This window comes from Pseudopodoces humilis, chromosome 20, assembly GCF_049639895.1.
Source record: "Pseudopodoces humilis isolate 2021_Gansu_Grassland_sample_001 chromosome 20, ASM4963989v1, whole genome shotgun sequence".
Lineage (NCBI taxonomy): Eukaryota > Metazoa > Chordata > Aves > Passeriformes > Paridae > Pseudopodoces > Pseudopodoces humilis.
This window is the reverse complement of record NC_142219.1, coordinates 6,855,964-6,868,526: the sequence shown is the minus strand read 5'-3', so window position 1 is coordinate 6,868,526 and position 12,563 is coordinate 6,855,964. Positions and strand designations below refer to the sequence as shown.

At 45.2% G+C, this 12,563-nt stretch overlaps 1 protein-coding gene across 2 annotated transcripts; it reads left to right on the top strand.

Moving 5' to 3' along the window:
* The first annotated feature begins 3,291 nt into the window (after window positions 1–3,291).
* PGAM5 (PGAM family member 5, mitochondrial serine/threonine protein phosphatase) lies at window positions 3,292–12,486 on the top strand. Of its 2 annotated transcripts, none has more exons than XM_005524358.3 (6): window positions 3,292–3,561; window positions 6,491–6,669; window positions 7,898–8,023; window positions 8,475–8,563; window positions 8,862–8,992; window positions 10,806–12,486. In XM_005524358.3, exons 1-6 carry the CDS (start codon window positions 3,305–3,307, stop codon window positions 10,954–10,956), a joined length of 933 nt encoding a protein of 310 aa, XP_005524415.1. In that variant the 5' UTR covers window positions 3,292–3,304; the 3' UTR covers window positions 10,957–12,486. The 2 variants fall into 2 exon arrangements, with proteins under 2 accessions (XP_005524415.1, XP_005524414.1); XM_005524357.3 differs by having other exon boundaries at window positions 8,859–8,992.
* The last annotated feature ends 77 nt before the right edge of the window (window positions 12,487–12,563 follow it).

The window sequence follows — 12,563 nt, the reverse complement described above, 5'->3', positions numbered from 1 at the left end:
GACTCATCCCTGTGCTGATCCAAGTCCCATCCACAGATGAATTGTTTGTGTTCCTGGTGAAGTTAACCCCGAGGGCTGCTGTGGGCCTGCTTTTGCCACAGGCTTTTTCTGCCTGCCAGGGGAAACCATTTGTTGGGCCCCAGCTGTGCTGACCTTTCTGCCAACCTTTTGCTGGCTTTCTGACTTCTCTTTTCTTTGTTCTGGTCACAGCACAGTTCAGAGGCTGCCCTAACCTTGGGCATCCTCCTTGAAGGCGTCTCTGCATCAAACCACAGAAATGGGATAAGCCCCTGGGAATCCATCCCCGAGGATTGGACCTGTGGCATCAGTAGCACAAGCATTTACTGTTTTTGCTAACAGAATAATTCCATTAGTGGGCATCAGTAGGTTATTATCCTCTTAGATGGATTTTCTTCTTACAGATGAAATACAACACAATAAAACTGGATTACAATAGCAGCAATATAAATACATATAAAAAGAACAAAGAGCAAGAAGCTGGGTAGTTATTGATGGAACACAGGACTGTATATTCAAGCTAGTGGTAACCTTCAACAAATTATTTTTGGAGATTTTTTTTTTTACCTAATTGAATTGCAATTTTTAAAAAGTGGTAAATATAATCTAATTAAAAATAACATTTTTGGACATACTGAGGAAAATCTAAGGTAATCTCAGAAGACTTTTGAACATAAATTGTCTTAGTACTTAACCCAAGCAAAAATAAACTGCAGAATGGAGCACAAGCAGGATATTCCTGAAGTGTTAGTGTAGAAGAATGACAGCCAAAATGCAGCACTGAGGCAAACAGTATTGACTATTGCTTAACAACAGTCTGAAACTTTTCTAGTGGTGAGCAGAGCTCTGCCCTGGTGCATTTGGTGACACTGTCATGCACTCCAGAAACTTGCCTGTGTTTATTACTGGGATTTTGACCTCAAATGGAAGTTATTTGTGCAAGCAATGCACCTTGAATAGCACTGAAATTTCCAACAGAACCATATGATTTTAGGATTCAGTTCAAGCTATTGAGAGATTTATCAGGAATTGTTTCATTTGTCCAATCCAGCTTCAGCCTGTCCCTGTCCCCAAGTGAGCAATGGTATCTGGGGCAATTTTTTCCTTCTTTTGTGAGATGCTGGAGGTTAAATGGGATTCAGGTTAAAAGGCAGGAGGCTGGGAGGATAGGAAAAGGTAGGACACAAGCGGGAGCATTTAATGGAGAATAAGTATTATTAGGTATAAAATAGAAAAGGCATTATGAGTGAAAATATTTAGAAAAGCATTTGCAGGACTTTGGGAGACTGAGACCTGGGGAAAAGGGACTGTGGTACTTCAGGATGAATTGGATATGAGGTTTTGAAACCAAACCTTTTTCTTCTGGGCTCTTGGTAAGAAAGAACATACGCAGTGTAAATGCACATACCTACCTTTATAATAAGATAAACTGAAGAAAAAGAATAAAATTACCATTTTAAAGCTATATAAGAAGAAACAGAAGGCTGAGTATCTTAAATACAGAGAATGAGCAGGCAAGAAGGATAAAGGAGGGCGTGTAGCAGATTTTCATCAGGGTCTGATTTACTTATGTGACCCCTGGGAGCCACTGTTGGTCTGTGAAATGCCCCAGAGCCAAAAGACCTGTGCTCCAGTCAGATATGCCTCCTCTGCACCACATGTGTGTGAGACAGAGACACGGAGTGGTGGACAGGGGAAAGACACTCTGCTGAGAAAGCTGGAAGGTGGCTTAACTTTAACAGAAAGACCATTTCCTTTCGGGCAGGCACTTGTAACCCTGCTGTCAGCACCGCAGGAGGCTCCAGGGCTCAGGGGGACACATCTCTGTGTGCTCGGCAGGGGACAGGCTCTGGTCTCAGTGCCTCTGGAGTCACACTGGTTGAAATCCGGCAGTTGGAAACTGTCTGCCCAGCTGGCATGTTAGTGGAATAACAGGAATAGTATTAGAGAATTTGTGGTGTGGGAAATGTGGGTATGAAGTTGGAGCTTGAACAGGTGGACAGGAGTGGTAAGAATGCATAATTAAACAAGCAAAAGCTGGATCATGGAATCTGTAGAATCTGCTGGCATCCCAAGGTCCACATTCAGCAGCAGTTCTGTCACCATTTGCAGACTACTGAATCTGACAGGTAGAAACCAGTGCTGAATTTGGGATGTCAGCTCAGAAAAAGGGGGCTCTGTTTGATTCTCTCTCCCTGAGACCTCTTTTGTGAGGTTAAGACAGCACCATTGGCCATCTACAGGTAATTAACATTGCAGTGTGAGGTAATTAACATCCCAGTTCCACGTGTCCTTCTTCTGCACAAGGCTATGTGTGGAGCTGTAATGAGCTCTGGCTTCTGAAGGGAGTCTCCGTGTGAAGAGGGAAGCAGCGTTCAGGCCAGAGGCACAAGAGATGGGACAGGAATGCTCGGCTCTGCTGAGTCCACCTGGCTGATAACCACTTTTATTTCCTAAAATGCAGGTTCCTGGTTACCAGTGCTAGGGACCTAGTGCTGCCTGTGAGAGATCGATTCCTGTAGGACAGAATCACAGAATCGTTGGGGTTGGAAGGGACCTCTGGAAATCATCCAGTCCAACTCCCCATACAATGCAGGGTCACCGAGAACAGGAATGCATCCAGGAGACCCCATGACCTCCCTGGGCAGCTGTTCCAGTGCTCTGCTGCCCTAAATTTAAAGAAGTTCTTCCTCCTGTTGGGGCGAAATTTCCTGTGTTTCAGTTTAAGACCAGTGGCCCTTATCCCATCACTGGGCACCAAGGACAAAGAGTCTTCTCTTCAGACTAAACAGGCCCAGCTCCCACAGTCTGCCCTCATAAGAGATGCTCCAGACCCCTCATCGTCTTTGCAGCCTCTGCCGGACCCTCTGCAGTAACTCCCGGTCTGGTACTGAGAAGCAGCTGGACACAGCGATAAGGCTCAGGGCTTATAATTAAATATGACGAACTTGGCAGCGCTGCCGTGGATTCGACCTACAGGTCTTTTCCCCTCTGAAGGACTGGTCACCGCATCAGCCGGTTAAACCAGGCAGGGCTGGCGGGGATCCCCGGCTCAGCTCTACTCGGTGACGGGAGCGGCCGGGCAGGACCAGCCCCTGAGCCCGGCCTGAGGCGGGCGCAGCTCGGCGGGCACCGCGGCTGGGGGAGCGGGGGCCGGGTCGGGGGTGTCGGTGCAGCCCCGTGCTCCCCGTTCGCGGAGGAATCTTGCTCCGCACCGCGCTCCGTCCGGGGCGGGGCGGGCGGCGCGGGGCGGGCTCGCCGGTGAGGGGCACGCGGCCGCCCCGCCATGTCGGTCCGCCGCGCCCTGGCGCTCGCCGCCTGCGGGCTGGCGGGCGGCTCCGTCCTTCTTTCCGCCGTCGTCGTGGGCAAGCAGCCGGCCCGCGGCGGTGGCGATAGCGAGCCGCGCCCGGGGGGCTCCGCCGTGCCCTCCGCCGCACCGCCCGGCTTGCTGCTGCTGCCGCCCACCACCTCCTGCCCGCCGACCGCCGGCTGGATCGAGAGACCCGCCGGCTCCAGCAGCTACTGGGACAGCAACTGGGACAGGTGGGCTGCGATGGCAGGGCCGCTTCCTCGCCCGGGGTGGTCGCGGCTGTGGTGAGGGGTCGGGGAAGATCCGAGGGGCGGCCGCAGCTGCCTTGAATTCCTCTCCGGAGCCCGCGGGGGAGCGCGCTCGGAGCGGGGCAGGGCCCCTCGGGGGTCGGGAGGCCCCGGGTCCCGGCGGGAGCAGCCCCCGGCGGGGGACACTGGTTTCCCGGCGAAATTCCATGTGGTGACCTGCTCAGAGCAGAATCCAGCTGAAGTTGGTAAATACCCGTGGAACGCTGGAGTGCCCGAGTGCTCCGGAGGGATGCGCTAGCCCTGGGTTTTGTTCAGACAGCTCTGAGATTTACCCTGTGCAGATCCCTTTATTCTGATGCTTTCAACCAGCGAGACTGCAAAGCCTCAGGCTTGCGATGCATGTAAGCACTAGGCAGAAGCGTGCCATTTTTTAATTTTTTATTATTTTCTTTAGCCATGTCTCGATGCTGCTGTATGTCTGCACCGGGGTTTTTCAGCTCGGCTGCAGCTTCCGTGTGGGCGCCAAGCGCTCTCACGTGCTGGGCAGGGCCTGCTGCTCGTGGAGAAATCCGTGAAAAGGCAGCGGCGCTTTGAACCCAACTCAGTCCTGTTCTTCTGCGTTGAAACACATTCACTCAAGGGTTGACTACCTTTTTTTCTGAATGTGTAATTAGAACGTGCAAATATCTGCATGGAGCTTTGGCTCATTTAGCTTCGGTCTGGTAGAATTATCTCCCAGAGGGGACTTATGTCAGGCTTCAGTTTAATCACAGTAAATCCAAACCTAAGCACTAACAGATTTTTATTGTATAATGCATAGTTTTGATTTTTGAGAGGCTACAGGATCAAATGCTCATGTAAATGGGGATATGTACACCACAGTGATGAAAATAATGCCTTCATTAACTAAGGTTACAGCTGGTTACACAATTATACTGAGGGAGGTACTAACATTGCTTGTTTAAGTGCAGCTCCAGGCCTTCCTGGTTCAGCTAAATGGTTGATTTTCTTCAAGGATTCTAAAGTACTTTCATACTGAAGTAATTTTTTTTTTTTTAAACCAATCCAGGAAGTAGAGATTGTGCTATATGTTACAGAGCTGTCACCATTGCCTGAACAAACATGGCCCGCTAATGCTTCCTAGCAGTTCAGGGTAGCAAATCCTCAGTGTGCAAACAGTGGCAGTGGAATATATTACCCCAGATCAGTTTGCTTACTGCTGCTTGGAGTCTGCCAGTTGTGGCAGTTAGGCTGTGCCTGCTTGAAATCTTAGTCTTGACTTTTGAATGTTGTCAGCAGAAGCACTTAATGTGCTAAGTTGTTAAATGGCTTATAAATACACAGAATGTCTGACTACTGCTCTTTGGGGGCAGGGAATGTTTAGAAAGTCAAGTCTTGAGCAGATAACGAAATACTACAATATTCTTAACCAATGGCTTTTCAAGTTTGAAACAAACAAATGCAAATAACAAACTTGTTATTGGTCTGATAGGGTATCGCACTTGGAATGTTGGTCTCTGCCACTTGCACAGGAGTTGTGCAGCTCAGTTCTTGGAGAGGATAGGTCTAGTTTAATTCATGTGGAATACTTATAAGCAGATATCAGATGAGCTATTCCCCTTGCTGCATTACAAATGTGCTTGAATTGATTTTAGAGACCTTTTTTGTTTTCCTATTGTATCTTGCCAGCAGTACAGTTTCCAGTGAATCCAAAGTATCCTGTGAAGTAGCAATAGAACTTCTTGTTATTTGACTGTTGTTTCATTTTTAATGCCTGTCTGAACTTTAACAGCTTGAGGAATGTGTAGAGCCTCATTGTCTAATGGAAATCACGTGTTCAGTAAAGCAAAATTGAGGCAGGAGAGCTTTGCACATCTAGTCTTGCTGTGCAAAACAGGTATGGAAAGCAGCAATTTTCTGTGAACAAATTACTTTGCCCCAAACTGAATAAAATTATTTTTCATTGGAAAAACTATCATCAAATAAACAAGTTTAATAATGGAAGAAGTGAGGTGTGGTATGAATAAAATATGCTCTGAGGTGGAGTGACATAGCAAAGGGTTTGTATTAATGTGGTGGGGGATCAGTACAGAGAGGGGCCCAGACTAACATGGGGAGGGTTGGTGCTGATGGTGAGAGAGCTGTAGCACTGAACCTGTGAGAGCAGAGAGAGGGGAAGATCCCGGTGTCCTCAGGAGGAACCGGGTCAGCTGTCTGGGTGATGTGCAGAGCAGGGAGCTTGTGTGCACTGTGACAAGTGGAAGAGAGATTAAAGTGGTATGAGAGGAGGGAGTGCTGAAAAAAATGAAAGGATAAATAAAACACTCCAGGTTGAAAAAGTTTTACTGGAGAGACCTGATATGACCTAGTTTAAAGCAGACAGTAATTCTCAATGTGCACTGCAGAAGGTTGGAGTCTTTCTAGGATGTTGCTGGGGGGATGATTTTTTTAGTCATTTGATGTAAATGTGATTGATAAAGTGCAAATTTTGTAGGTGTTATCACAGGGCCTTTTAGATATGGAACATTTTCTTTCTTTAGTGGTTACTCAGCACCTTTCTCTCTTTTCCTGGGTATTCTTCCTGGTTAGTTTTTGTTGTCAAAAACCCTACTGTTATACATACCCTACAAGTTTTTTAGTTGCTCATTGTTCTTATTTCCCAATAATTAATTCAGGTGGCTGGCACTAAGTGGGAAATTTACCTATGTCAAGTTACACCTTTTAACCCATGACGTTAATTTTTTTCCTTGCAGGCATTTATTTTTATTTTTCACACAAAGGTTTGAATCAGTTTCATGATACAAGTGGCTAAATTGTCAGTTGTAGTTCTTCAGCTTTGTCTGGAATTAAAGCAAGATGATGTATCTGTAAAATTCCCCTATTGAAAAATGACTCTTGAAATGTGTTTGTTTAGGCGTGAACCACTGGCTCTTATCAACCTCAAAAAGAAAAATGAAGAAACCGGGGAAGAAGAACTTGCCTCTCGCTTAGATCACTGCAAAGCAAAAGCCACCAGGCACATATTCCTTATCCGTCATTCCCAGTATAATTTGGATGGCCGGGCTGATAAAGACAGAACTCTGACCCCCCTGGGTAGGTATCATTGCAGCATCATACTTTGCATTTTGAGGAAGTTATTTTTCACCTGATGAATACAGGTCAGTAACTCAGCACCGTTCTGGGTCTTGCTGCCAAGCCTTAATCTACATTTTGTATTCTTTTGTGGCAGAAAGATGTCATGAATAAGTTTGTTTTCTTTACTTTTGATCCAGACATTAATATGTGATTTAGAGAGTTCTAAACACGTTCAGTTGTAAAGAAACTTGTCAAAGGAAATTCCAGATTATCTTAAGGTTGCTTGAAAAACGTTTTTGTGCCAGCTATGTTATTCCTAAGGGCAGAGGCTTTTAAGCTTCACTCCATTGAGATGGATTTTTCTTGTTTCTCTTAATTTAATCTCCTAATTTATTAAAAAGAAAACACCTCTGACTTTCAGCTGGAGTGTCTATAATTAAATACATTGCACTTCTGCTGCTGTCACTGTTTCTGGGAGTACTGCTAATCATTTACATGAAATGAGGATAACCTTTGTCTGTGTTAATCGTAACTCACTGATCCTGTGAGAAGGTCTCAAATGCTAATTAGTATTACTTTCAATAATGTACTTCAAAAGCAGTGAACACTTCTTGATTATATATGTGCCAACACTTTTTTCAGAGGGGTAAGAATTATTACTATGGACATTTTTCCACCCACATCTCAGTTACCGGTGTGTAAACAGGAGTGAAATGCTAATTGCAGGCCTTAAGTGCTATCTTAAACTGGTAACAAAGAATGTTAATCCTGTCTCATCCTGTGCCTTAAGTAAGTGACTTAACCTGTCTGTTGTCTTTTCACCTGCCTGCCTGAAAGGTGGGATGAGCCTTCCTAAGGCTGCCCACGTGCTGTGAACTGTGCCAAGCTAGTGTTGCCTTTATGAATAACCACACACTGTCAGGCCTGAGGGGGATTGTTGATGCCTGGGGATAGGGCTAGCAGGGATATTGGGTACTTCAGTAGAAGTTGCTGAATAAGTTTTGGGTTTTGTGGGTTTTTTCTAATTGAAACAAATTTTTTTCCTACTTAAGGAAGTATGACTTGAAATTGTCCAACCAGTAAGCTTGGTCTGAGTAGTGGCTCTGATGAAAATGTTTTCCAGTTGGTTTTTGGAAGGAAAAAGCCTGACATTGATGTAGACCTTTTTTGTCTGCCTGCTCTTGGTAGTTTGTGTGAGGTGCTAATGGGAGTGTCGCCAATTTATATAATTAATGTGCTTTTTAAGGTCGAGAGCAGGCTGAACTGACTGGACACAGGCTGGCAAGTTTAGGATTAAAATTTGATCAGATTATCCACTCCTCCATGACTAGAGCAACTGAAACAACTGAAATTATAAGCAAACATCTCCCAGGTAAGAGACTTCCCTAATTTTTCATTGTCTTTCAATCCTTAAAACTGCTTCCTGTAGAATTCTAAGCTTGTCCTTAAAGTTGAGATATTATTTAGCAATTTCCCAGCCCTGCGTGAATGTCTGTATTTATAAAGAAACCTACAGCTGTAATACTGCTTGTTTCCAGTTTATCTTTAAAAGTACAAATACACTTTTTCAAAGTGTAACAGACAAGGAAAACAGCTTGCTGTTCTGTTCAGTTGGAATAAGTTGTCTTGCTGATGGCAAAACAGTTTTTAAATCTTTGGAGAGATTCACATCCCTTGACAGAAGTGTGTAAGACTAAAATGGACTTTTAGGATGGAGAGTCAGCCTTCCTCAAAGACTGAAAAATATATTGACTGTAGAGTTGTGGGGCTGTTTGCAATAGCATGTGAACAACTCCTTTCTGAACGTGTATCTAATATTTCAGGAGTCAAAAAAATCAGTACTGATCTGCTGAGAGAGGGAGCACCTATAGAACCAGACCCTCCAGTCTCCCACTGGAAACCAGAGGCTGTGGTAAGTTTTTCTTTAAAGTTTTTTTTTTGGTTTGAGGTTTTTTTCAGTATATTCTGTATGGACAGTAGCAATAACTTGCAGTGTCTGAGCTGATGTTAGTTATCACAGCCCTTAGATAATGGCATTCTTTCCTCCTCCTCAGTAAGTGTGCAGAACAGTTAAAATAACCTGCAGTCCTTGAGCATTAGTTCAGCCCCAAGTGTGCACCCCAGTAACCAAGAGCTCCTTAGGACATGAGGCCTCAGTGGCACGTGCTGCTCTGAGCTGTGTGTAACTGTGACCTCGGTGCCTTCAGCAGTATTATGAAGATGGAGCTCGAATTGAGGCTGCTTTTCGAAACTTCATTCATAGAGCTGATGCCAAGCAGGAGGAGGACAGCTACGAGATCTTCGTGTGCCACGCCAACGTCATCCGCTACATCGTGTGCAGGTACGGGCTGGCTGCCCTGCTCACCTGGGGCTGCTGGAGGGAGGGTTCACTGAAACAGGAGGGGCTTCTGGCACCACTGAGGGAGGAGATGTGTTGATTTCACTTCTTTGAAGTGGTTGGAGATCAGTGCCTGCATTGTGAGCAGCTGCTTCTGCAACTTCATCAAGGTACATTTGAAAATTAGAACACTTTCATTCTAATTCTAAAGCAAAAATGGCTAAGTCAGTGAAACTTAACCTTTTTTGTACATCTGGACAGTTACTTTAATTACTATATGCTTCTGCTTCCATAAACCTGAAGGTAGTGCCTGTTGGAAAAGATTATAAATAGATGTATTACTGGATGCATCTCTTTGAGGTGACATGAATTTGAGCTTGCATAATTAAAGATTGATTCAGTTTTGGGAATTCTTTATTTGTCCATACTAATGGATACTTTTGAGTTATGTTCAAGTTGCATTAGTGTGTTTTTGCAGTAAAATCCAGTATTGGATTAAGGTAAGAGTGGATCTTTCCGGTAACATCAAGGTTGTTCATAAAGGAGAAAACAGTTTTGGATCTTTGCCTGTGTCTGTATCCAATGATCTGAGTCTGTTTTATTCTTCTTTCCCATCAACAGACCACTGTCTGTAAGGTAATTTGTTGTGAGCAGGACAGAAGTGATTAAACTTTAATCTGATCAATACCTACAACAGTTTCAGCTAGCTTTATTTAGCTGAGCTCGGTAAATGCTGGCCTGTCTGCTCTGTGGGCTACTCTAGAGCTTTTCAAAATTGCTATACTTGAAATTATTGATCAGGTAAACAGAATATTCCTTCCTGTGCTAAAAAAATACCATGTTGTTCCTTCCAAGGCTTTTTCTGAAGTACTTACTTACTTTTTCTCTTGGCTGTTGTTTTCCTCTTCATTTTAATGTTTCTTCTGTGCTTTTGATTCCAGGCAATCTGATAGCACAACTGAACACAATCCATGTAACATTTTCTTCAAATCTAGCTTGGCTGTAGCTGGTATTTAATTTCTTAGGCTTTCTACAAAATTGTCACAAGAGCCAAAACCAAGTTATTCCTCAGTATCAGAGGCAAAAGCTGTTGGAGGCAACATGGTATTTTTTCTAGCTGTTTAATACAATTGATGGAGCTCCTGAGGCTGTTGCGTTAGGAAATTCAGAATGACTGCAGACCAGCTGTGGTGCTGTGTTTCTGTGGAAGGTGCAAGGTACTTTTCCTTCCTGGGGAATGATGTAGCCAATGGAAAGTAGTTCTGGGGAATTTCTTCCCTAGGTACCCGCAGGCCACTGGAGGGAATTCTGTGTTGCCGCCTCTACAGTAGTGGCGTGGCTGAAATGGGCTGTGACAGTCACTGTTTGCCACCTCTGCCTCGCCTCTGCTGAGGCAGCCCCTGGGTGCTGAGCCAGCCCCGCCCTGTCCCACCTGCACAGGAGCCTGGGCCATCCCCTGCCCTGACTGTGCTGGGGCTGCTCAGAGCACTCCTGCAGCCTCACTGCATTCGAGCTGCTGCCTTCTGTCCACTTGAACTAATCCTGTCAGCAGTAATCACACCCATCTGCTGGACTCTGCTTAGCCAAGTGCACTCTTGGCCCCGGTCCAGTTACCAACGCTGCGGTTTTATATCACTTCCACGAGAAAAGGCATTTTCCAAGGCTCACTATGGGCACTGGTATGCAAGCTGCACAGTGCCCACCAGTTTTGATTTTCCCCCTCTTTTCGCCCCTTATCTGGGATAGAAAGTGATGCTGTGAGGGCTTGTTAATCTAACTGTACATGAATTATTAATACATGTGTTCTTGTCACCAGAGCACTGCAGTTCCCCCCAGAAGGCTGGCTGCGACTGTCTCTCAACAATGGCAGCATCACTCACTTGGTGATACGTCCCAACGGCAGAGTGGCCCTTCGAACACTGGGTGACACAGGTTTCATGCCTCCAGACAAAATCACACGCACCTGAATGAGCCAAATGGATGGAAGGCTGTTGAGGAGTTGCCTCTAGTCTCTTTGCACTAGCACATTCTGCTACAGTACCACTAGATTTTTATTATGTTGGGGTGTGATGCTGTCTTAAAATGTCCTTTAGCCTCATTCCTCCTTCATATTCATATCTCTGCCTTTCAGTCCAGAAAAGAAGAAACCTTTGTAAGCCTGAACATGTCCAGTCCTTAAAGTGTTCCCCAAAACTCAAAGCTGAGCTGTGGAATACAGGTTGAATGTCTGCTCAGCACTGACTTTTCCCCCACCCCGCTGTGAATTTCTCTAACCAAAGCTTGCTCCTGTGGGTATTTTTCTTGTGCAGGAAAGCGACTGGTGTGGGAACAGCCTTGTGTCACACTGCAGCTAAAACAAAAGGTGAGCCAGCTTGTTCCAGCTCCTGCAGAAGTGACAAACAGGGTATTCTGCTGTCCAAAGGACAAAGCTTCAGTTTTTGTAAGCTGTTGAGTGTGTATGTTGATGTTGTGTCATTCTTACCCTCTGCCCCCAAAACGCCCACGTAAACTGTGCCTGGAGGTTACAAGCATAAAAGAAAGAGGGTAAAAAACCATTTGCCTCAGAGCTGTGGTGCTAGAACTAACTGCTGCTTATACTAAGTGTTCCATCATCCTCAGGATGTCCTTTAAAATGTTCTTAAGACTTTTTCTTACTTACAAAGCCTTTAAGCAAAACATGGTTTGGAGAAGGCTGTAGGGATTAGACTAGCAGGAAGATGGGAGGAAAGAAAAGCAGCAATCTTCTAAAAGTGCTTTCAGTTACTGACATTTTTGAGTGCTCTTTCCCATTGATTTGTATTTGTTGATACCTTACTTTCAGAGTAGAGCGATAGCACCACCGAGTTCAGGGTAGTGATTCTGCAGGTCCTTGCAGCACTGGAGCAAACTGCTGTTGCCAGAATGGTGAGCAGGTGGCCACAGAATGGCTTGTCTAGGGCAAGTGTAAGGGACAGGCATTGAGCTGGATATTCCAAGTGCCTCCTTCATACAGCTCTGACATTGCTGGGCTTTTGGGAGGGGAGGGCTCAGAAGCGTTCTGAAGCTTGCTGGGCGCCTGAACCAATGTAGAAACTTGGCTCAGTTAATAGTTGGAGGTTTGGGAAGTTTCACCACATTGTCTGCCTTGGGGAGGGAGCACAGACTGCAGGACAGCAAACAGAAGTAGGACAGCAGACATAAACAACTAACTTACTTGACAGATTCTCTGATCAATAAGGATGTTGATTAGCTTACTCCTGTCAGAGCTGTATGAAGTTTAATCAGGGCACACAACCTATGGAGAAGAGGCTTTAAGGGCTTGATACTGAACTACTGCTGCATCAGGGTAAGTTCAAGGAACAGGGACTGGTAAGGAACAAACTGTTGTGTAGTGTAAGGTGTGGGGGGCAAGAGGAAACCATCATGACGTATCTCTCATTGATGCAATGAGAATAATTTATCAGTTTTTGTCTATTAACTTTTTAAAAGTTTTGAATAAAATACTTGGTCTGTCTTTCTTTCTTGTCTCTTCAGCTGAGTGGCTGCATGGGCAGCTGTAGCAAGTGTGGCTGTAGTGCTGCAAGGACTGCCAGTG